This window comes from Papio anubis, chromosome 9, assembly GCF_008728515.1.
Source record: "Papio anubis isolate 15944 chromosome 9, Panubis1.0, whole genome shotgun sequence".
Taxonomy (NCBI): Eukaryota; Metazoa; Chordata; class Mammalia; order Primates; family Cercopithecidae; genus Papio; species Papio anubis.
This window is the reverse complement of record NC_044984.1, coordinates 87,239,171-87,264,347: the sequence shown is the minus strand read 5'-3', so window position 1 is coordinate 87,264,347 and position 25,177 is coordinate 87,239,171. Positions and strand designations below refer to the sequence as shown.

Genomic DNA, 25,177 nt, shown 5'->3' with positions numbered 1-25,177 from the left:
CATAGTGTATATGTGCCACATTTTCTTAATCCAGTCTGTCACTGATGGACATTTGGGTTGATTCCAAGTCTTTGCTATTGTGAATAGTGCCGCAATGAACATAATTTTTCTAATGCACCAGCAGGATGTTTGCTTGAAACATCATTCCTTATTTTGTAATGTAAAGTTTTTTAGTAAAAATTCGTATTGAATTCAATAACATTTCAGACAATCAAGGGAAATGCAAACTGTTTTATAGGATCTAATGTTTCCTTGGAAATAAGCATCTATTATCTATTTGGAGGTATAATTACTCATTCCTTTACTGAGTTTTTTTGGGTTTACCAAGTGTCAGGGACTGCTTTAGGTGTGGGGATTAAAATACCGAATAACACAGAATACTTGCTCCCATAAGGCTTAATCCTTTCTGGAAATCAAGCAACAGACTGTACGAGTACACTGAATCATGGTAGAAAGCCAGGTAATAATAAGGGCTGTGAGGAAGAAAAATAAAGCACGTATAGGCCGTAGTGGAAGTGGGAATACTGTAGAACAGTTTTAGAGTGGTCGGGGAAGATCTCATGGAGGATATGTGTGAGAAGAATGAAATAAGCAAGAGTCAGAGTTAAGCAGTGGGAGCTAGGATTCCCAGTAGGAGGTTAAAGTCCGAGGCACGTATAAGCTTGGCCTGTTAAGAGAAGAGAGTCAGTATGAACAGAGATCTTTGAACCTCACCATAGTGATGTCTGAAGAGGGAATGTATTTACTTTTTTTCCTTTGTAATTATTGTCTGTCTTTAATCTTTATTTTGTCCCCAAATATAAACATAATATGTGATTATTGTAAAAGATTAATGATTCATAATGTACAATAAAAAAGGGGAAACCTTTCCAGAATTCACTCTCCTCACTCCTCTTCTTCATAACTAAAGTCCGCCTCTGGATGTATAAGTCGTCCCACATCTTTCTCTATTGTCCCCTTGAGTAAATTTTAAAGTTTTAAGTGCTGGAATTTATCTATATAAAAATCTTAGTTTTCACAATATCTAAATTTGTTGTACAAAGTGTAAATGATACACTTAATGTCCAGTTTTTTAGTTGTTAACCTTATGCAATCATTTGTAAGAACATATCTAAAAGCTATAAAATAGGATACAAAAAAGCTATAAAATAGTATATTTTTGGAGTATGTTTGCTTTACAGTTTCCTTCTTTCATAAGGAAAATTCTATTCTTATTCTTACTAGAAATTCTTATTTCTACATGTTGGAATTTGTCAGCAAGACAGACCTTACGCTTGGCTTACTACGTTTTATAAACTTCAATATGAAATCATGATATTTTATTGAGATACACACATAATTTATATTTTAATATATACTGTTATTATTTCTGTGCATTATGTGCCGGGAACCTGTGCAAATTTTTTTGATAAGACAAGTAGGGATTTACATGTGATATTGTCTTTTGTAATAAATTGGCATTTTTGCTATATGATTAAAACATAGTAAGTTAAAATAGTCAAATTGTTCCTGATGTTTCTTTTAACATCTGTAACCCTACTAACAAAAAAAATTTGAGATTCAAAATTTTTAGAAATAGTAATTTGAAATAAACTTGCAATAGCTAAATCCATTTCAAGGTTACATGTTCAGTTTAAGACAGATGGTTTTAGGGTAGGGCTTTAACTTGAGTGTAGTTGAAAATACATGAATATATCAACATTTTCTTTTTTGAATTATTTAAGGTTATATATATATATATAAACATATCAGCTGTTACATATGACACTGAAGCACTGTGTATAAGGTGTAACAATATGGTAATGTTACAGATTGCCTTTCATTGCATCGGAATTTGTACATTTAAGTGAATGTTTTCCCAAAAAGGTCAGGCCATGCATGTATCTCAGACATACTCCATTCCTAAAAACATTTTTGAAACTTACTTTAATTGACTTTTAGTCCATTTGGAACACACTAAAAAAACTAATTTTGTTAATTTATGGTTATTAAAATAAGCCCAAGAATTTGATCATTCAGTTCAATCACTTCTGATCTTTAAAATAAGCCCAAGTTATTAAAATAAAATGGTTATTAAATAAAATAATTATTAAAATAAAAGAAGCTCAAGTGTTTGATCTTTCAGTTCAATCACTTACCTTGCTTATAAACTTGGTGGTTTCCAAAACTTAAAATCAAAGCCACCATAAAATGGATGAGGATGCACCACCACTGAGAATTCCTTAAAAAAAATTAAGTTCCACACACTCTGGAGGGGTTTCCAAGAGAAGAGTAGCCAAAGATCTCTTGAATAATAGCATTGTTGCCACGATAAGTTAGTAGCCTTCTGAGATTTCTCCCTTGAAGATGAAAGTACTCATTTGTAATATATGATATGAATAAGTATTTATAAGTATCAAGAAAAAATTTAAAACTTGTGTCTTATTCATATTATAAAGTTTATTCAGTAATAAAGAAATAGACACTGGAAATGATTGTAACTTTATTTATAAAGTGGAAAGTAAAGCCAATAGGCAATATTAGAAATATTAATATAATAGAAAGTTATTTTGTCAGTGTCATTTGCAGCAGACCATACCTAAAAAAAAATACTTAGTCTTTCTCTCTCATGGTTCAGCTTTTATGTATTAGAAATTTATATTTCCAAGATCTTTGCTTACCTCTCTTTCTCTTATATTATTTTTAAATGATCAAACCGTTGCTTTAGTTATAAATGTGAGTTTCACATTTTTTAAAATGTTAAAATGGGCTGGGCTCAGTGACTCATGGCTGTAATCCCAGGAGGCCGTAGTGGGAGAGTCGCTTGAGCCTAGGAGTTGGGGACGAGCCTAGGCAACATAGCGAGACCCTGTCTCAACAGGAAATAAAAAAATTAGCTGGGCGTGATGGTCCTAGCTACTTGAGAGGCTGATGTGGGAGGATTGTTTGAAGCATGGAGGCTCAAAGCTACAGTGAGCTGTGATTGTACCACTTCACTCAAGCCTGGGTGACAGAGCAAGACCTTGTCTCAAAAAAAAAAAAAAAAAAAAAAAATTAAAATGCACTAAAGCAAGTTCCTTCCTGATGATTATACCTGACCATATAGTGATTTAACTTAAGGAAGCTGTGTATAACTTCAGCTTGATAACTTCTTTGGACAAAGACATTTTCATTATAATTTAGAAAGATGATTCACCAGTAGCAAGCCCTGTGTTGCATGTTTGCACATGTCTTAAAGTAAAAGGATAATTTTACGCTATAGAAGTTAGAAAATGTAGACATAACTGGCATATTATCTTTAAATTCTGGAAGATTTAAATTCTGGAAGATTGAAGAACCAGTAAATTTAGGTTTGCAGTTTGATACTTCAGAAACTTAAAGTAGGATGCCAAATTTTCATTTTATGTATTAATAAATAAATGAAGTTGTGCATCTTGGATAAATTGTAAAAATTCGTTGTAAGCTGAGAAAAGCATAATGTGGCAGTACAGGTGGTAGGATAAAGAACAAAACAGAAAATTCCAACAATAAAAAATTTGTTTTCTTAAAACCTTTGTATACTTTCATTTTTTTAATTTTTAAAAAATTTAGTTTGCTTTAATTTTTTTTGTTTTGTTTTGTTAGGCCACAATAAGCCAGCTAAGGAGTGAACTTGCCAAAGGCCCCCAGGAAGTTGCTGTATATGTACAGGAATTACAAAAACTGAAAAGTTCAGTTAATGAATTAGCACAAAAAAATCAGGTGAGAATTTTAAAGCTATATATAATTAGTAAATTGATTTCATGTATTTTAAATATTAATATTACATAATTTAAAAATATATTGGCATAGTACAATGTAATTTATTCTGTATTTTTTTTTTTAGTGTTTAATATGTTCACATTATTATGCAAACCAATCTCCAGAACTTTTTTCATTTTGCAAAGTTGAAATTTTATAACTGTTAACTCTACATTCCTCATTCTCTCTAGCTCCTGGAAGGTTCCAGTCTACTTTCTATCTCTAAAATTTGACTACCTAGGTGCCTCATATAAGTGGAACCATACAGTATTTGTCTTTTCAAAATGTTGTTTTTAAAATTTTTTCAACCTTGGGTTACTACATCTAACAGTATTTGTCTTTTTGTGACTGACTTATTTCACTTAACATAGTGTCCTCAAGGTTAATTCATGTTATAGCTTCTGTCAGAATTTGTTTTTAAAGCTGAATGACATTTTATTGTGTGTATATATGTTATTGATTCATCTGTTGATTGACACTTGGATTGCTTCTATCTTTTGGCTGTTGTGAATAATAATGCTACTTTCAACATGGCTGTACACATATCTCTTTGCCACATTGCTTTCAATTCTTTACCTGTAAGTGGAATTGGTAGATCATATGATACTTCTATTTTTAATTATTTGAGGAACTATCATACTGATTTTCTTTTTTATTATTATACTTTAAGTTCTAGAGTACATGTGCACAACATGCAGGTTTGTTACATATGTATACTTGTGCCATGTTGGTGTGCTGCACCCATTAACTCGTCATTCACATTAGGTATATCTCCTAATGCTATCCCTCCCCACTCCCCCCTCCCCACAATAGGCCCTGGTGTGTGATGTTCTCCTTCCTGTGTCCAAGTGATCTCATTGTTCAATTCCCACCTATGAGTGAGAACATGCGGTGTTTGGTTTTCTGTTCTTGCGATAGTTTGCTATGAATGATGGTTTCCAGCTGCATCCATGTCCCTACAAAGGACACAAACTCATCCTTTTTTATGGCTGCATAGTATTCCATGGTGTATATGTGCCACATTTTCTTAATCCAGTCTGTCACTGATGGACATTTGGGTTGATTCCAAGTCTTTGCTATTGTAAATAGTGCCGCAATAAACATACGTGTGCATGTGTCTTTGTAGCAGCATGATTTATAATCCTTTGCGTATATACCCAGTAATGGGATGGCTGGGTCAAATGGTATTTCTAGTTCTAGATCCTTGAGGAATCGCCACACTGTTTTCCACAATGGTTGAACTAGTTTACAGTCCCACCAACAGTGTAAAAGTGTTCCTATTTCTCCACATCTTCTCCAGCACTTGTTGTTTGTTGATTTTTTAATGATTGCCATTCTAACTGGTGTGAGATGGTACCTCATTGTGGTTTTGATTTGCATTTCTCTGATGGCCAGTGATGATGAGCATTCTTTCGTGTGTCTGTTGGCTGTATGCATGTCTTCTTTTGAGAAGTGTCTGTTCATATCCTTTGCCCACTTTTTGATGAAGTTGTTTTTTTCTTGTAAATTTCTTTGAGTTCTTTGTAGGTTCTGGATACAAGCCCTTTGTCAGATGAGTAGATTGCAAAAATTTTCTCCCATTCTGTAAGTTGCCTGTTCACTCTGATGGTAGTTTCTTTTGCTGTGCAGAAGCTCTGTAGTATAATTAGATCCCATTTGTCAATTTTCGCTTTTGTTGCCGTTGCTTTTGGTGTTTTAGACATGAAGTCCTTGCCCATGCCTATGTCCTGAATGGTATTACCTAGGTTTTCTTCTAGGGTTTTTATGGTTTTAGGTCTAACATTTAAGTCTCTAATCCATGTTGAATTAATTTTCATATAAGGAGTAAAGAAAGGATCCAGTTTCAGCTTTCTACTTATGGCTAGCCAATTTTCCCAGCACCATTTATTAAATAGGGAATCCTTTCCCCATTTCTTGTTTTTCTCAGGTTTGTCAAAGATCAGATGGCTGTAGATGTGTGGTATTATTTCTGAGGGCTCTGTTCTGTTCCATTGGTCTATATCTCTGTTTTGGTACCAGTACCATACTGTTTTGGTTACTATAGCCTTGTAGTATAGTTTGAAGTCAGATAGCGTGATGCCTCCAGCTTTGTTCTTTTGGCTTAGGATTGTCTTGGCAATGTGGGGTCTTTTTCGGTTCCAAATGAACTTTAACGCAGTTTTTTCCAATTCTGTGAAGAAAGTCATTGGTAGCTTAATGGGGATGGCATTGAATCTATAAATTACCTTGGGCAGTATGGCCATTTTCACAATATTGATTCTTCCTATCCATGAGCATGGAATGTTCTTCCATTTGTTTGTGTCCTCTTTTATTTCATTGAGCAGTGGTTTGTAGTTCTCCTTGAAGAGGTCCTTTACATCCCTTGTAAGTTGGATTCCTAGGTATTTTATTCTCTTTGAAGCTATTGTGAATGGGAGTTCATTCATGATTTGGCTCTCTGTTTGTCTGTTACTTGTGTATAAGAATGCTAGTGACTTGTGCACATCGATTTTGTATCCTGAGACTTTGCTGAAGTTGCTTATCAGCTTAAGGAGATTTTGGGCTGAGATGATAGGATTTTCTAAATATATAATCATGTCATCTGCAAACAGGGACAATATGACTTCTTCTTTTCCTAACTGAATACCCTTTATTTCTTTCTCTTGCCTGATTGCCCTAGCCAGAACTTCCAACACTATGTTGAATAGGAATGGTGAGAGAGGGCATCCCTGTCTTGTGCCGGTTTTCAAAGGGAATGCTTCCAGTTTTTGCCTATTCAGTATGATATTGGCTGTGGGTTTGTCATAAGTAGCTCTTATTATTTTGAGATACGTTCCATCAATACCGAATTTATTGAGAGTTTTTAGCATGAAGGGCTGTTGAATGTTATCAAAGGCATTTTCTGCATCTATTGAGATAATCATGTGGTTTTTGTCTTTGGTTCTGTTTATATGCTGGATTATGTTTATTGATTTGCGTATGTTGAACCAGCCTTGCATCCCAGGGATGAAGCCCACTTGATCATGGTGGATAAGCTTTTTGATGTGCTGCTGGATTTAGTTTGCCAGTGTTTTATTGAGGATTTTCACATCGATGTTCATCAAGGATATTGGTCTAAAATTCTCTTTTTTTGTTGTGTCTCTGCCAGGCTTTGGTATCGGGACGATGTTGGCCTCATAAAATGAGTTAGGGAGGATTCCCTCTTTTTCTATTGATTGGAATAGTTTCAGAAGGAATTGTACCAGCTCCTCCTTATACCTCTGGTAGAATTCAGCTGTGAATCCATCGGTCCTGGACGTTTTTTGGTTGGTAGGCTATTAATTATTGCCTAAATTTCAGAACCTGTTATTGGTCTATTCAGGGATTCAATTTCTTCCTGGTTTAGTCTTGGGAGAGTGTAAGTTTCCAGGAAATTATCCATTTCTTCTAGCTTTTCTAGTTTATTTGCATAGAAGTGTTTATAGTATTCTCTGATGGTAGTTTGTGTTTCTGTGGGATCGGTGGTGATATCCTCTTTATCATTTTTTATTGCGTCTATTTGATTGTTTTTTCTTCTTTATTAGTCTTGCTAGCGGTCTATCAATTTTGTTGATCTTCTCAAAAAACCAGCTCCTGGATTCATTGATTTTTTGGAGGGTTTTTTGTGTTTCTCTCTCCTTCAGTTCTGCTCTGATCTCAGTTATTTCTTGCCTTCTGCTAGCTTTTGAATGTGTTTGCTCTTGCTTCTCTAGTTCTTTTAATTGTGATGTTAGGGTATCAATTTTAGATCTTTCTTGCTTTCTCTTGTGGGCATTTAGTACTATAAATTTCCCTCTACACACTGCTTTAAATGTGTCCCAGAGATTCTGGTATGTTGTATCTTTGTTCTCATTGGTTTCAAAGAACATCTTTATTTCTGCCTTCATTTCTTTATGTACCCAGTATTCATTCAGGAGCAGGTTGTTCAGTTTCCATGTAGTTGAGCAGTTTTGATTGAGTTTCTTAGTCCTGAGTTCTAGTTTGATTGCACTGTGGTCTGAGAGACAGTTTGTTATAATTTCTGTTCTTGTACATTTCCTGAGGAGTGCTTTACTTCCAAGTATGTGGTCAATTTTGGAATAAGTGCCTTGTGGTGCTGAGAAGAATGTATATTCTGTTGCTTTGGGTTGGAGAGTTCTGTAGATGTCTATTAGGTCCACTTGGTGCAGAGTTGAGTTCAATTCCTGGATATCCTTGTTAACTTTCTGTCTTGTTGGTCTGTCTAATGTTGACAGTGGGATGTTAAAGTCTCCCATTATTATTGTATGGGAGTCTAAGTCTCTTTGTAAATCTCTAAGGACTTGCTTTATGAATCTGGGTGCTCCTGTATTGAGTGCATATATATTTAGGATAGTTAGCTCTTCCTGATGAATTGATCCCTTTACCATTATGTAATGGCCTTCTTTGTCTCTTTTGATCTTTGTTGGTTTAAAGTCTGTTTTATCAGAGACTAGGATTGCAACCCCTGCTTTTTTTTTGTTTTCCATTTGCTTGGTAGATCTTCCTCCATCCCTTTATTTTGAGCCTATGTGTGTCTCTGCATGTGAGATGGGTCTCCTGAACACAGCAAACTGATGGGTCTTGACTCTTTATCCATTTTGCCCATCTGTGTCTTTTAATTGAACGATTTAGTCCATTTACATTTAAGGTTAATTTTGTTATGTGTGAACTTGATCCTGTCATTATGATATTAGCTGGTTATTTTGCTTGTTAGTTGATGCAGTTTCTTCCTAGCATCGATGGACTTTACATTTTGACATGTTTTTACAATGGCTGGTACTGGTTGTTCCTTTCCATGTTTAGTGCTTCCTTCAGGATCTCTTGTAGGGCAGGCGTGGTGGAGAAAATCTCTAAGCATTTGCTTGTCTGTAAAGGATTTTATTTCTCCTTCACTGATGAAAGTTAGTTTGGCTGGATATGAAATTCTGGGTTGAAAATTCTTTTCTTTAAGAATGTTGAATATTGGCCCCCACTCTCTTCTGGCTTGTAGAGTTTCTGCCGAGAGATCTGCTGTTAGTCTGATGGGCTTCCCTTTGTGGGTAACCCGAGCTTTCTCTCTGGCTGCCCTTAACATTTTTTCCTTCATTTCACCTTTGGTGAATCTGACAATTATGCGTGTTGGAGTTGCTCTTCTCGAGGAGTATCTTTGTGGCGTTCTCTGTATTTCCTGAATTTGAATGTTGGCCTGCCTTACTAGATTGGGGAAGTTCTGGATGATATCCTGCAGAGTGTTTTCCAACTTGGTTCCCTTTTCCCCGTCACTTTCAGGCACACCAATCAGATGTAGATTTGGTGTTTTCACATAATCCCATATTCCTTGAAGGCTTTGTTCATTTCTTTTTATTCTTTTTGCTCTAGACTTCTTGCTTCATTTCATTCATTTGATCTTCAATCACTGATACTCTTTCTTCCAGTTGATTGAGTTGGTTACTGAAGCTTATGCATTTGTTATGTAGTACTCGTGCCATGGTTTTCATCTCTATTAGTTCTTTTAAGGTCTTCTCTGCATTGATTATTCTAGTTATCCATTCATCCATTCTTTTTTCAAGGTTTTTAGTTTCTTTGTGCTGGTTATGTAGTTTCTCCTTTAGCTCTGAGAAGTTTGATCGACTGAAGCCTTCTTCTCTCAACTTGTCAAAGTCATTCTCCATCCAGCTTTGTTCCGTTGCTAGTGATGAGCTGCATTCCTTTGGAGGGGGAGATGCGCTCTGATTTTTTGAATTTCCAGCTTTTCTGCCCTGCTTTTTCCCCATCTTTGTGGTTTTATCTGCTTTTTGGTCTTTGATGATGGTGACGTACTGATGGGGTTTTGGTGTGGGTGTCCTTTCTGCTTGTTAATTTTCCTTCTAACAGGACCCTCAGCTGCAGGTCTGTTGGAGTTTGCTTGAGGTCCACTCAAGTTTGCCTGGGTATCAGCAGTGGAGGCTGCAGAAGATAGAATATTGCTGAACAGTGAGTGTTGCTGTCTGATTCTTGGTCTGGAAGCTTTGTCTCAGGGGTGTACCCAGCCATGTGAGGTGTCGGTCTGCACCTAGTGGGGGATGTCTCCCAGTTAGGCTATTCAGGGTTCAGGGACCCACTTGAGCAGGCAGTCTGTCTGTTCTCAGATCTCAATGTCCGTGCTGGGAGAACCACTCCTCTCTTCAAAGCTGTCAGACAGGGACTTTTTTTTTTTTTTTTTTTGAGACGGAGTCTCGCTCCAGACAGAGACTTTTACATCTGCAGAGGTTTCTGCTGCTTTTTGTTTAGCTATGCCCTGTCCCCAGAGGTGGAGTCTGCAGAGGCAGGCAGGCCTCCTTGAGCTGCAGTGGGCTCCCCCCAATTCGAGCTTCCTGGTGGCTTTGTTTACCTACTTAAGCCTCAGCAATGGCAGGCGCCCCTCCCCTAGCCTCGCTGCCACCTTGCAGTTAAATCTCAGACTGCTGTGCTAGCAATGAGGGAGGCCCTGTGGGCGTGGTACCCTCCAGGCCAGGTGTGGGATATAATCTCCTGGTGTGCCGGTTGCTAAGACCCTTGGTAAAGCGCAGTATTAGGGTGGGAGTTACCCGATTTTCCAAGTCTTGTGTATCTCAATTTCCCTTGGCTAGGAAAAGGAATTCCCTTCCCCCTTGTGCTTCCCAGGTGAGGCGATGCCTCGCCCTGCTTCAGCTCTCACTGGTTGAGCTGCACCCGTGGACCACCACCGACTGCCCGACACACCCCTGTGAGATAGCAGCTGGAAGCTGGAGCTGTTCCTATTTGGCCATCTTGGGCGCCCCCTGCCATACTGATTTTCATAGTTGTTGTAACCCTTTTATATTCCCACCAACTATACCAGGGTTCCAGTTCCTCTACATCCTCACCAACACTTATTTTCTTTTTCTTTTTTGAGAGTGACCATCTTAATGGGTATAAGGTGGTGGTATCTCATTTTGGCCTTGATTTGCATGCCCCTAATGACTAGGTTGTTGAACATCTTTTAATGTGCTTGCTGGCCATATGCAACAAAACTGGGTTCTGTTGTTGTTATTGAGTTGTAGGAGTTCTTTATATATTCTAGATACTAACCCCTTATCAGATATGTGATTTGCAAATATTTTATCCCATTCTGTAGTTATGTTAAATTTTGATGTAGTCTAATTTATTTACTTTTATTTTTGCTAAGGTCTATTTGGTGTCATATCCAAAAAAATCATTGCTAAGCCTAGTGTCATGAAGCTTTTCTTTTGTTTTCTTCTAAGAGTTTTCTAATTTTTAGGTCTTACGTTTAGGTTTTTGATCCATTTTGATTTAATTTTTGTATATAGTATAAGGTAAGGGTCTAATTTTATTCTTTTGTATGTGGATATCCATTTTCCCAGCAGCATTTGTTGAAAAGACTGTCTTTTCCCCATTGAATACTCTTGGCACCCTTGTCAGAAATTATTTGACCATTGTCTTCGTCTGTTTGGGCTCCTATAATAAGATGCTATAAACTGGGTAGCTTATAAACAATAGAAATTTATTTTTTACTATTTTGGAGGCTGGGAAGTTCAAAATCAAGTTGCTAGCAGATTTGATGTCTGGTGAAACACTGCTTTCTGGTTCATAGATGTTGCCTTCTCACTGGGTCCCACATGGTGAAAAGAACAAGAGACCTCACTGGGGCCTCTTTTGTAATTCCATTCATGAGAACTCAACCCTGAGGACCTAATTACCTCTGAAATACCCACCTCCTAATACCATCTCCTTGGGGGTTAAGTTTCAGTATATGAATTTTGGGGGGACACAGATGTTCAGACCATAGCAACAATATATGCAAAGGTTTATTTCTGGCTGTCTATTCTATTCCATTGATCTCTATGTCCATCTTTATGCTAGTACCACACTGTTTTGATTATTGTAGCTTTGTAATAAGTTTTAAAATCAGGAAGGTAAGCCTTCCGCTTTGTTTTGTATTTTTAAATGTTAATATTTTCTGCATTGTTTCTTTATAAATGAGCAACATTGGCCAGGCGCAGTGGCTCACACCTGTAATCCCACCACTTTGGGAGGCCAAGGCGGGCAAATCACCTGAGGTCAGGAGTTTGAGACCAGCCTGACCAACATGGTGAAACCCCATTTCTACTAAAAATACAAAAATTAGCCAGCTGTGGTGGCACATGCCTGTAATCCCAGCTACTTGGGAGGCTGAGGCAGGAAAATCACTTGAACATGGGAGGCAGAAATTGCAGTGAGCTGAGATCATGCCACTGCACTCCAGCCTGGGCCACAGAATGAAATTCCATCTCAAAAAAAAAACCAAAAAAAAAACCACCAAAAAACCAACAAAAAACAAAAACAAAAACAAAAACAGAAAAGCAACATATAGTATTGTGTTTGGGGGTAGGGGAGGTACTAATATTAATACTTTTTCCCTTTGTCTTTACTTTTTTAGTGATGGGGCAGTAGAGAGTTATTAAACCCTTTTATTCAAAGATGTGAATGTGTTGGTTCATTTGTAATAACTTGAACTTAACATTTTGGTGAAATATAGTAAGGAAAAAGTTAAGAAAGAAAAAAATAGGGCATAAGGGAAAAAAGAGAAATATGCTTAGCTATAAATACTAAACCTCCTGCCAACAGCCATGTGTATGAGCTTGGAAGTAGTTGCTCCAATCCTAGTCAAGTTTTCAGAAACTGTAGCTCTGGCCAGCAGCTTACTATAACCTCATGAGAGACCCTGAGGTGAAATCACCCAGTTAAGCCACTTCTAGATTCCTGACTGTCAAGAACTATATGAGATAATAGATACTGTTTTCGGCTGCTGCCGTGAAGTTTCAGGGTAATTTGCTGCCCTTGGCCAGCACTTCTCTTTACATTCTCAAAATGATTAAGGACTCCAAAGAGCCATTTTTGGGGTGAGTTTACAGCTATGGACACTTGCCATATCGAAATTTAAAAGGAATTTAAAAATATTTATTTATTTAAAAAATATTAACTCATTAAATATTAACATAAATAACATTTCTTATGAAAAATGACTGTTTTTCTAAAACACAAGAATTCAGCAAGAAAAATAGTTGTGATGTTTTACATTTTTGGAAACCTCTATAATGTCTAGCTTAATATAGGACAGATTCTCATATCTGCCTTTACATTAAATCTATTGTAGCATGTGGTTGAAGTATATGAAGAAAATTTAGTCTCACACAGATATGTGGTTGGAAAAGGAAGGTATATTTTAATACCTTTTTCAGATAATTGTGGCTTTCTTTATTTGATACTGTGCTCAAATTTGATAATAGTGTCTTAAAAGAGTTATAATGTAGAATCTGAAACCGTATCAGTGGACTTTTTGTACCCTTTAACATTAAAATTTGGTCTATCTTGCCTTTTGAGTGGATCTTTTCCTGTGCATGATTTTGTAAGATCGTGCATTAGTCATGTGTAAAATATTGGTTCATTGAGTTACTCAGATCTTCCAAATTTTGACACATTTTATTGTACAATATAAAAACAGTCACATTTGTCAATATCACTATGAATCTCAGAATAGGCTTTAAATATGAGGAAGCTGTCGAGCTCATGGTGGTGGATACATGTTTTCCAAAATTCTAAACTGTATTCGAAAGCTTGAGTTTTATTACTGACAACAAATGCTATCAATTCTATTCTTTAAAGTGACAGATTCCCTTCCTTCTCAAGTCTGAATAATAATAGTTTATTGGTCTTTCTAGTAAAAGTGGTTTCATAAAAAAAAAAAAAAAAACACGTGTGGCTAGTTCAATGTAACTCAGTCACATGAGTACTTTTCTTCATGACAACTGTATTATACTTTGGTGTGGAGCAGAAATGCTCCATGTATAATTCTTATTTTTTATTTTTCTTGCTACTACAAATATTCAGATATTATAGCTGGAACATTCATATATAAATCTTATGCATTTGTACAAGAATTTCTCTATGTTAGATACTCGAAGTGAAATTCCTGTCCTGTAGGACAGACACATGCTCAGATTTACTAGATGACCTCCAGCTATTTTCCAAAGTAATTATACCAGTTTACCATTACTCCTTTCCCCATCAACTCTTGGTGTTGACTGATGTTTAAAATATAATCTTTTATAGCTGTGCTTTTCCCTAGTAAAATTCTAGATCCTTGCTCCCCTTTTGTCTCCTGTCAAACTACACGGAGAAAACTTCTACATAATTTAGTTTTGCCTTTGTCCCTCTGTTTGATTTTTAATTTCTTTGAACCCAGAGCTTACCTTCTATCTCTTGGAAGCTGACCAGGATATGTAGAGTAGCAATTTACATGCAGTGGGTGTTTACGATCAGTGTAATTTATTATGTATTTCTCAAACATTAAGCTCCTAATAAAGGACATGATTTGATATTGGTAGCTGAAATGTACAAGTACTCTAGCATACATTTTGTGTGTGTCTGTGTGTATATTCACACATGCACATTATTGAAAGAAGTACTGTGGCTATTTTATGAATAATACATAGAATCAAGATTATTTTAGTGTGTTCAAATTGGAACATTACTTATTAGGGAATAATAAGACCTTCTACTAATCTTAATAATGCCTTACATAAATTTAACACTTTGCAGTTTTGTTTTGTTTTTCCCAAAGGGTTTCTCTGTTCAGGATTTGGTCACCAGTCAGTACAAGCCCACAATTGTTTCTGCCTTTTCTTATTATCCTCACTATCTGCCTCTCTCACCCCTCCTTACCCCATGTCTTTGGTAAACCATAATTATTGACAGTGGTGATTTTCAAGTGCTTTGAATTTGGAATCTCTCTACTTGGTCATTTGAAGGCTATTACATGAAATGTCCTGGGCAGCTTTTGTGGGTCACAGGTAGTATCAACGTGGATAGGTAACATTGCAATATATAACGGATGGAAAAGATAATTGCTTTTGTGTTAATGTCAAAGTTTTCAGGTTTAAACCAGTATTTTATAATTACTAGTCTTGAAAACGTAAAAACACAATGGAAAAATTGAAGAAACTTTCTTCTTAGTTTTCAATAAAAATAACTTCTGACATTTAAACAGCTCAATTAACTGTTACCTTATAAATTCTAAACAAAATTATATTGCTTATCTACAGTCACTACTGTAATATAATATAGGTCATCGTAAGAGACAGGTAGTTTTTGGGTCTCACCTTTCATCCCTTTTCTGTCCTCCATTGCTCTCATTTTTCACCAGCCCCAGTTCTAAGGTGCTCACATGCCGAAGTGGGAGCCAGATTTGGCCAGTAGTTATTATATAGCTGTGTCTTACCACTGCATTGCAAAGTGGTATATTGATAAGAACAGTATGGTACAGTGGTCACAGACATTCTTAAATCTCAGTTTTGACACTAACCGTCTGTGACACTAAGCCTCTGAAAGTCTGTTTACTCTCCTGCTAAGAAATATTATTATACCCACTTACCTCTTAGGATTAATAGGAACATTACATAAATTAATAGAAGGTAAAGTGCTTATTGACTTTTAGTAAGCACCTTAGTGAATGTTGGTTGTTGTTGGTGTTTTTTTTTTTTTTCATAAATGAGAGAGAGTCTCACTCTTTTGCCCAGGCTGGAGTGCAGTGGCACGATCTCGGCTCACTGCAACCTCTGCCTCCCTGGTTCAAGAGATTCTCCTGCCTCAGCCTCCTGAGTAACTGGAATTACAGGTATTCACCACCATGCCCGGCTAATTTTTGTATTTTTAGTAGAGTCGGGGTTTCACCATGTTGGTCAGGCTGGCCTCAAACTCGTGACCTCATGATCTGCCCACCTCGGCCTCCCAAAGTGCTGGGATTACAGGTGTGAGCCACGGCACCTGGCTGGTTGTTGTTTTTAATTGTTAAGTGTTGTGATACAGGATTGGGTCAAGACTAAGGTGAGAGTTTTCCTAATTTACTGCCTAGTAAATCAGAAAGGCTTTTGTATAAAACATAACATTTTAGCTGAGTCTTTAAGGTTGCTAAGGAGCATTTCACATGGCAGAGGGATTAAGACATTTCATTTTGAGAGCTAGGTGTACAAAAGGCATAGAACAATGTAAGAGCATATGGATCTCGTAAAATAAGAGACATTGGAGAGCTACAAAGTAGTTTAATTTGTTCATTCTCACCAAGCTATTCTGAGGAACAAGTGAGATGAGATCTCTGAAATAACTTTGTAACCTATAAAGCATTAAAAAATGGCATTCTTTTTGTATTCATTTTATTACTTGAGCAAGTAACAAATGAAAAATGGAGCCTAATATAGGGAAATTGTCACTGTAATAATATATATTGAGATAACAATTGGTGAGAAAATAAAAAGGGACTGGATATTTGGAAGGGAAGAATTTTGCTTACCCAAATGATAATTAGGTTATAACAAAGGAATAACATACATTTTATAATTTAAATTTGAATAGGATATATTTTAGGGAGTACAAATTGATTTATTGAATGTCTCAGTTGTGTTATGAAAAATGTATTGGATTTAGAATCATAATCCATGACTCTGCCATTTGACCAATCATATCAGGCTCTGTCAACTTCACCTTCCTCATCTGTAAAATCTCTATCTCATATTTTGTTGTGAAGATGAAAATGGAGAAGTGAAAATGCTCTTATTATTTTTTAATGAATTTCACTATACTTTAAAAAGTCACTCTTCAAAAACCTTGTATTCACTATAATATTTTCTTCAGATTCCATGGGAAGACCATAATAAAAGTGAAAAGTTTTAATAATAAGGTATAGTTAGCCTTTTGCCTGTAAAAATTACAAAGTGTTAGTGGATTAGGTTCTTTTAGAAAGAAAGAAAGTGGTTCTGGTACTTTTAAAGAAAATTTAATTCTCTTTCATCTGTGTAATAATGCTGGTAGATTTTGGTTATTTTTTTTTAGAACAAGGAAATTTTAAACAGTCCCTAGTTGTTGCCATATATTTTTGCCTTTTAAAGAGTGAAACTATCAGCCGGGCACGGTGGCTCACGCCTGTAATTCCAGCACTTTGGTAGGCCGAGGCGGGTGGATCACAAGATCAGGAGATCGAGACCAGCCTGGCCAACATGGTGAAACCCTGTCTCTACTAAAAATACAAAAAAATTGCCCGGGCGTAGTGGCGGGCCCCTGTAGTCTCAGCTACTTGGGAGACTGAGGCAGGAGAATGGCGTGTACCCGGGAGATGGAGCTTTCAGTGAACCGAGATGGTGCCACTGTACTCCAACCTGGGTGCTAGAGCGAGACTTGGTCTCAAAAAAAAAAAAAAAAGAAAAAGTGAAACTATCTCAAGGGTGTATAGAAATGGTGGGATTAGTTGGTTACTTTCTAAGTAAGTCTGTGAGGAAGAAGAAGACTCTGACTCATTATGAGCCTTAATTTTTGTAGCATATTAAAAAAAGGTAAGTTCCACCCAAGTTCTCAGTGTGTATGAACATGGTTGCATTTATGAAATTCAGTAACTTAGAATTCTCTTTAAAAAAGATTATTTATAGATTAATAAATAGACTTAATTTGCTTACAAATTCTAAAACAAATGTTGTTTTCCTAAATAAAACAAGGTAGAATTATGTCAAGAAAAATTTGGAATTACAAAGAAATTTTTATAAAAAGACAATTTTTCTAACATATAGTTGAATCAGAAGTGTTATTTTTTTCTGTAATTTTCTTGGCTTTGTGTCTTTTTTTCTGTTTTTGTTGCTTGGTCAAGTCTCACATCTTTTAGCTAATTTTGCTGTAAACTTAGTGTTTGCTTTTCTTACTTTTAAGTCTGTCTGTCATCCTCTCTTATACATATTCTTTTTTTTTTCTTGTTTTTGTGACAGGGTCTTGCTCTTGTTGCCCAGGCTGGAGTGCAGTGGCGTGATCTTAGCTCACTGCAGCCTTTAACTCTTGGGCGCAAGCATACTTCCTGCTTTAGCCTCTCAAGTAGCTAGGTCATACCGCCATGCCTGGCTAATTTTTTTTTCTTTTGTTAGAGATAGGGTCTTCCTGTATTGCCTAGGCTGATCTTTAACTCTTGACCTCAAGTAATCTTTCTGTGTCTCAGCCTTACAGAGTGCTGGGATTACAGCTGTGAGCTGCTGCACCTGGCCTCTGTTATATCATCTTTCCGGACACTGCTTTTCCATAGTATATTCCTGTTTGATAATTAACATTAGCTTATTTTTTCTTAGACAAATGTTCGAGAACCTTTATTCCTGCGTTTCCCATGTTGAGGAACGCAACAATAAAGATCTATTATCTATTATCCCCTGTGAGATAATAGGGTTTTGCTGTCACCCCACTTGAAACTTGTTTGCCTTTTCCTTCGTGTCTTATACATTTATATAGAGCAGATGGCATGTATCGTGTATGTATTACATGATTTTTCCCATTGCTTTTGAAACCAGGCTCAAACTTCATGGTATTTAGATGATCTTACTAGTTAGCTCCCCTTGACTTTGCTCATTTTTTAAAAAAACTGTGCCTTAAGAAATTTGACACACTTTTCTATTAGTCAATTCTGACTCGTGCATTATGTTTTAACTTTCTTAGAAAGGTTTTTTTTTTGTTGTTGTTGTTTTGTTGTGTGATTTCATTTAGAGTATATTCTGTTTAAGGTATGAAGGCTTTGATTGGTCTCTCCTATTTCAGTATCATCCCCTTCCAGCACACTGCATATTAGTTTGTACACTAAAGGTCCACTAACTGACTCACCACGTACTTACAATAGCTTCTTATCCTGGCTGGATGTCTTACAGAATTTAGTTAAAATTCTGATCCATATTTTATGCTTAAATATGTTTACTTTAAAGTTTAGTGTTAATTTTTACAACCCCACTGAGACTAGGCTTTGACATTAGATTAGGTTGGTTGTTCCAGGTCTTTGATTAGAAGTGTTATTTTTATGTTTTATACTTGATAGCACTGAGTAAAATGACAAAATTTAAGGCAGGTGAGTGATAGCTTTAGATCATTTTTTAATACACCTAGAAAAAAATTTGAATTAGTCTTAGCTTGTGACTCTAAAACTTGGTCTTTAACAAGAAGAGCATAAAACGATGCAATCAATAGGTTAGGTGCGTTAGAACAGTGGATGATACTGCTGCGCTAAAGCTCTTACCAACTATGAAACTGCACAGTGAAAAATCAAAGTTTGCATAGTATATTGTTACTCAAAATAATTTGTTGGTAGAAAGGTAGTTTTCAATTTTTAACTCAAATGGAAGAATATAAATATGTCACATACCCTAAAAAATCCAGTAGATTTTATTATTTTTATTTTATGTCAACACTTGCTTGGCAATTCTTAAGTTGTATTAGTAGAGTTTAGTCAAGTGGACCAATACTGAAATCACAAGTTAGTATGTAATGATTTAATTCTTGACTAGAACATTGTCACTGTTTTATATTTTAATATTGACTAAAATGTATACTAGGAGACAGTACTGCTCCAAAGATTGTTCGAATAATTGCAGTAATTTAAAATATTAGAAAAGGAAATAAATTGTTAAATTGATATTTTAGACCTTGACAGAAAACTTGCTGAAAAAAGAACAAGACTATACTAAGTTAGAGGAGAAACATAATGAAGAATCTGTGAGTAAAAAGAATATTCAGGCAACCCTTCATCAAAAAGACCTAGATTGTCAGCAGCTTCAGTCAAGATTGTCTGCATCTGAAACCTCACTGCATAGAATACATGCAGAACTAAGTGAAAAAGGAGAAGCTACTCAAAAGCTCAAAGAAGAATTATCTGAGGTAGAGACCAAGTACCAGCATCTAAAGGCGGAGTTTAAGCAGCTACAACAACAGAGAGAAGAAAAGGAGCAGCATGGGTTACAACTCCAAAGTGAAATTAATCAAGTAAGAGCTGTTAATTTTATTTATTGTAATTCTCCCTCTGGTTTCTTCTTCATGTACTTGATGGTTATTTGATCCTAATATAGTTCATGTTGAAAAAATATTGCCATTTTAAAAGATTAATTCTTAACTTTTATATCCTGTAGTGTTGTCAGATCTCATTTCTTTTAATTTCCGTTTCCCTTAAGAAAAAAAATTATAATATCCATTTTACAGCTTTGTGGGGAATTGTTTATGAATTGATATTATAAATTGCTTAGGATGGTACCTGGGGCATGTAGGTACTCACTAGGTTTTAGCTATTATAATTAATTTAAATTGTTGACCATTCTTTCATTTGAAACTTTTTTGTTACAAAATTTTAAAAGCATCATTATTATAAAACAAGCAGCATACAGATTATTTTTTAAAAATCATGTGTTTTAGGGAAAAGTTTTTTTGAAAATAAATAAAAATTAGATATTTCATAGAAAGTAAATCAGCCCTAATGCTGCAGCTATTTTCTATAGGTAAATAATACATGAATTACATATATATAAAATATATAATATATAGTATATATTTGTGAATATATATATTTATATAGTGTATATATATACAATATGTCATATGATATTCATGTCATATATTGATATATATAATTCATATATTATTTACCTATATGGCTTATATTTTGAACTATATTATTTACCTATACAAAAGTATTTTGTATAGGTTAATCTAGCTTAAAGGCACAAACTATTTTGTATAGGTTAATAATTTAGTGGCTATCAGATGAAGTTTAATACAAGTTTGACTTTGCCATTAACTTAATTTTTTAATGCCTGTGTTCTAATTATTGCTTTAGGTAACATTGAAAATTGGTTGAAAATGGAAATTGGGGGATATTCAAGTCCTCAGCTACTTTTTTGATAATGTTCAGCTGTTTTTCTAAAATGACAGTGATACTTTATTTTACTATAATTAATAATTTTCATGGCTTTCTATCCTTTAGTAATAATAATAATAATGATTATGTTAGTAATTTAATGAGCTTCAGTTATATTTCAGAAATTAGAGTAAGCACTTCACATATGCTAATACTAATTTTTGAGTTTGGACTGTGAGTTCCATGATACAGTGAATCAGAAGAGTTAAAAATATTTCTGTAACATGTGTTCTCCTTCCCTGTTTCTGCTAGCCCTGTCCTCCTTGTTTCACTCTTAAACCACTCTAACAACTGCAAACTGATCTGCCTTCCTACTTGCCCCTGACAAACTGATCCTTTGTATAGGCATCAGAGTAACCTATATTAAAGGCAAATCTTACCATGTTCCAACCATGCTTTAAGCCCGTTAATAACTCTTTATGACCTAATGGATTAAGTTGAGGTCCCTTGTTATGACATGCAGTATCCATAGTGGTCTTGTTGGCCTTCCTCCTCAGCAATTTACCCTTCTTTTCCTTATTCTTCACTGCAAGAATACGGAAGTGTCTTTAGTTTTTTCCTATATGTTGTGCTGTGTCTTGTTTTGTTGTATCATTCAGTCTGCCTTCTTGACCTGAAATATTCTTTTTATTCTTCTTCACCTTGATAGATACTATTTACTTCACTTGTCACTTTTTATAATTTTTTTTTTAAAGAACAAGATCATGTTCTTTATAGCAACGTGGATGGAGTTGGAGGCCATTGTCCTAAGTGAACTAATACAGGAACAGAAAATCAAATACTACATGTTCTCTCTTAAAAGTGGAAGCTAAATATTAAGTACATATGGACACAAAGAAGGGAATAACAGATGGCCAGGCCTGCTTGAGGGTGGAAGGTGGGAGGAGGGTGAGGATCGAAAAACTACCTATTGGGTACTGTGTTTATTACCTAGGTAATGAAATAACCTGTACACCAAACCTCTGTGACATGTAATTTACCTATATAACAAACCTGCACATGTACCCCTGAACCTAAAATAGAAGTTAAAGATTTGAAAAAATTTAAGAAATACATTTAGGGGGTACAAGTGCAGATTTCTTGCATGTATATATTATGTAATGGTGAAGTCTGGACTGTTAGTGTACCCGTTGCCCATATAGTAACCATTGTACCCAACAGGTAATTTTTCAACCCTCACTCGCCCCCCTCCCAGCACTCTCCCTAGAAATCCTTTCTAAACATGCCACTGCTTCCCCACACTCAAGATAGCTTAAGCATGTACATATCTTTAATATTTTACTTATACCATAATATAGTTTATTATCATAATTTATGTCTTTCTTTACTAGACTCTGAACTCTTTGGGTGCAAAGACCATGTCTTATTCATTTTTTATTTTTACTACCTGGCATTTTGCTTGGTTTTTGTTGTTGTTGTTTTGTTTGTTTTTTTTTTGAAGACAGGGTTTCACTTTGTCACCCAAGCTGGAGTGCAGTGGCATGATCTCGGCTCATTACAGCCTGCATCTTCCGGGTCCAAGCAGTTCTCGTGCCTCAGCCTCCTGAGTAGCTGGGACTTCAGGCGTATGCTACCACACCCAACTGATTTTTTGTGTTTTAGTAGATACGGGGTTTCACCATGTTGCCCAGGCTGGTCTCGAACTCCTGAGCTCAGGCAATCCACCTTCCTCAGCCTCCCAAAGTGCTAGGATTACAGGTGTGAGCCACTGTGTCCACTCAGCATTTTGATTGTTAATCTGCTTATGTTTTAGTGAGTGAATGAATGAATAAATGTAAGCATTCATAATGGAAGGAAACTGAGCCATGGCGATATCAATGAATAACTTAAACTAACATATATTTGAGTTTTAGTTCAGATAAACAAATTTAGCATTTATGCTTTCTTTTTTCCTTTTTCTTTTTCTTTTTTGAGATGGAATCTCGCTTTGTCTCTGCTGGAGTGCAGTGGCAAGATTTCAGCTCACTGCAACCTCTGCTTCCCAGATTCAAGCAATTCTCCTGCCTCAGCCTCCTGAGTAGCTGGGATTACAGGCATAAGCCACTGTGCCTGGCCGCATTTATGCTTTCTAAAAGACACATGCCTCATTTACTAGGGGATACAGAAATGAATAAGAAACAGTACCTACTTTTAATAATTATGTAAATCTTACGGAGAGGATAAGGCAAGTACTATAGATCATACTAAAGATTATGAGAATTATAATAAAAGGATTCCATATATTATGGGAAATTGGAAGAGTTTCTTTCTTCTGTTCCCCCCTGTAGTACTTCAGCTGTTGTAATTTTTTATCCAATTATGTGATCAGGAAATCTTTGTATTAGGGAGAGGTGGTACTTGGAATTAGGAATATCATATAGGTTTTGACAGGTGGCAGTTTGAAAGCAGATGTGTCTTCCAGCCAGAGGGATTAGTGAGAGCAAACTAGTGGCAGGAAAGTGTTGTAAGAGGCAGGAAGGGACACTGATTCGCTGTTAGGATAGATAGAGTATGTATAACAGGGGTGGACTACTCGTGATGGTTCTTAACTGCCTTAGTTTTAATTGGGTGGCATTTGTAAAGTTAATGAATGAAGGTCACTATATATATATATATGATCATTTCCTCTATTTTATTTAGAAATTATGTGCCAATATGAGGACTTGGGAATGCACTGGGCAGTATCCAATACCCAAATATAAAACGTTAACTGTAGTAGTTCTTGGCTATGGAAAACCAACAAGAATCACTGTGGAATTTTAAACAGTACTGTAGAATAGATCTGAGTGTGTACTAAGTGTCTTAATTTTTAAGTTGTATTTTATTCTTTTAGGTTTCTGAAAATTCCAACACTTATCTCCAAACAAGAGCCTGCATTTGTTTTAAGAGAGCAGTAACATAACACAAAAACAAAAATTGTGATGTTTAACCGTAATTGTATGTGAGTCATTATAATATATTATTAAAATTCAGTTGCAGTTAAAATTACTATATAAAATCTTAGGTTTCCCCAAAGTATCATGAAAATTAAGATATTGTACTTATTTTGGTGAAAGGTAAAACATTGTTTGGAAAGTAGGTGGTCGTGTGTGTGTGTTTATACATATGTACATACATTTTTTTTCTTTTTTTAAAGTTACATAGCAAACTTTTGGAGACAGAGCGCCAACTAGGGGAAGCTCATGGTAGGCTGAAGGAACAGAGACAGCTTTCAAGTGAAAAGTTGATGGATAAAGAACAACAAGTGGCTGATTTACAACTCAAACTTTCTCGGTTAGAAGAGCAGGTAAGCTAGCATTTATTGATAGGCTTGAGGTATCTTTAACATGATTATGATTCATCAATCTGTTAATTGTCAGAGCTTTAATTGGACTTTAAGTAAAGTGCAAATTTATTACTCTCCAGTAGCAACATCCTGCTTATTAACTACATTAAGTCATTTTGTTGTAATTGTATTCCCTAAAGTTCTCAACAAAAATGCAGAAAGAAAACTTACTCTTTCAGCTTTAGGCAGGAAAAATTCTGGGGGTGAACCCATCAGGCTGCTAGAGTCTTCCTACTCAGGAAGGACTACTTCCTAATGAAACAGTTAACTATGAATTGTTGGTAAAGATCATTAATGACATGTAGTTGGTATATATAAACTTTGAGTTTCCACTTAAGGATTTTTGCTTTTAAAAATCAAGCATGTATTTGAATCTGTCCCTCATTAGACTTGCAGTTGCTATAAATGATGCCTGTAATATAAAGTAAAAGTTATTAAATTACATCTTTATTGCAATTAAACACATTATTTTTTAGTTTTAAGTTTTTAATTTTTAATTTAATTTTATTTGTTTTTGAGACAGGGTCTCACTCTGTCACCCTGGCTGGAGTGTAGTGGCACGATCTCGGCTCACTGCAACGTCCGCCTCTTGGGGTCAAGCAATTATCCCGCCCCAGTCTCCCCGATAGGGACTACAGATGTGCGCCACTACGCCCGGCTAATATCTGTATTTTTTGGTAGAGATGGAGTTTTACCATGTTGACCAGGCTGGTCTTGAACTCCTGACCTCAAGTGATTTGCCTGCCTCAGCCTCCCAAGGTGCTGAGATTACGGGTGTGAGCCACCATGCCTGGCCAGAATTAAACACATATTCTACAATAAAATCTGCAGCTTCAGCAATAGATTTTCTTCTAGACCTAAAATCTTAGATGTGGTAAATGATCATATTCTTTTCCAATAAGTGATAATTACGACTATTAAGAAAAAAAATAAAAGAAATACTGATATGTGGTTTAAATTATTGTTACAAATTTATATGTAATTCCTTGATCATACTAGTTTACAAAAAAATTAATAAACTAAATGCCAGCCCGGAGAAAGTTCTTTTAGGATAAGCCTATTTATAGAAAATAGTTTCTTTAACATGAGATTAAGATTCTATAAGTAATGAGGTACTGCTTTTTTTTTTTTTTTTTTTTTTTGAGACAGTCTCTTTCTGTCGCCCAGGCTGGAGTGCAATGGTGCAATCTCGGCTCACTGTGACCTCCGCCTCTCGGGTTCAAGTGATTCTCCTGCCTCAGCCTCCCGAGTAGCTGGGACTACAGGTGCCTGCCACCACACCTGGCTAATTTTTGTAGTTTTTTTTTCTTTTTTTAGTAGAGATGGGGTTTCACCATATTGGCCAGGCTGGTTTTGAACTCCTGACCTTGTGATCCACTCGCCTTGTCCTCCCAAAGTGTTGGGAT

At 35.8% G+C, this 25,177-nt stretch overlaps 1 protein-coding gene across 3 annotated transcripts in view; it reads left to right on the top strand.

Annotated features, from left to right (window-relative positions):
- EEA1 (early endosome antigen 1) overlaps positions 1-25,177 on the top strand; it is a 165,201-nt gene that overhangs the window by 86,509 nt on the left and 53,515 nt on the right. For all 3 annotated transcript variants that reach the window (XM_021922756.2, XM_021922755.2, XM_021922754.2), the window contains 3 exons: positions 3,604-3,720; positions 19,204-19,542; positions 23,583-23,732. In XM_021922756.2, the coding sequence (XP_021778448.1) occupies positions 3,604-3,720; positions 19,204-19,542; positions 23,583-23,732 (606 nt within the window). The remainder of the gene's footprint in view (positions 1-3,603; positions 3,721-19,203; positions 19,543-23,582; positions 23,733-25,177) is intronic.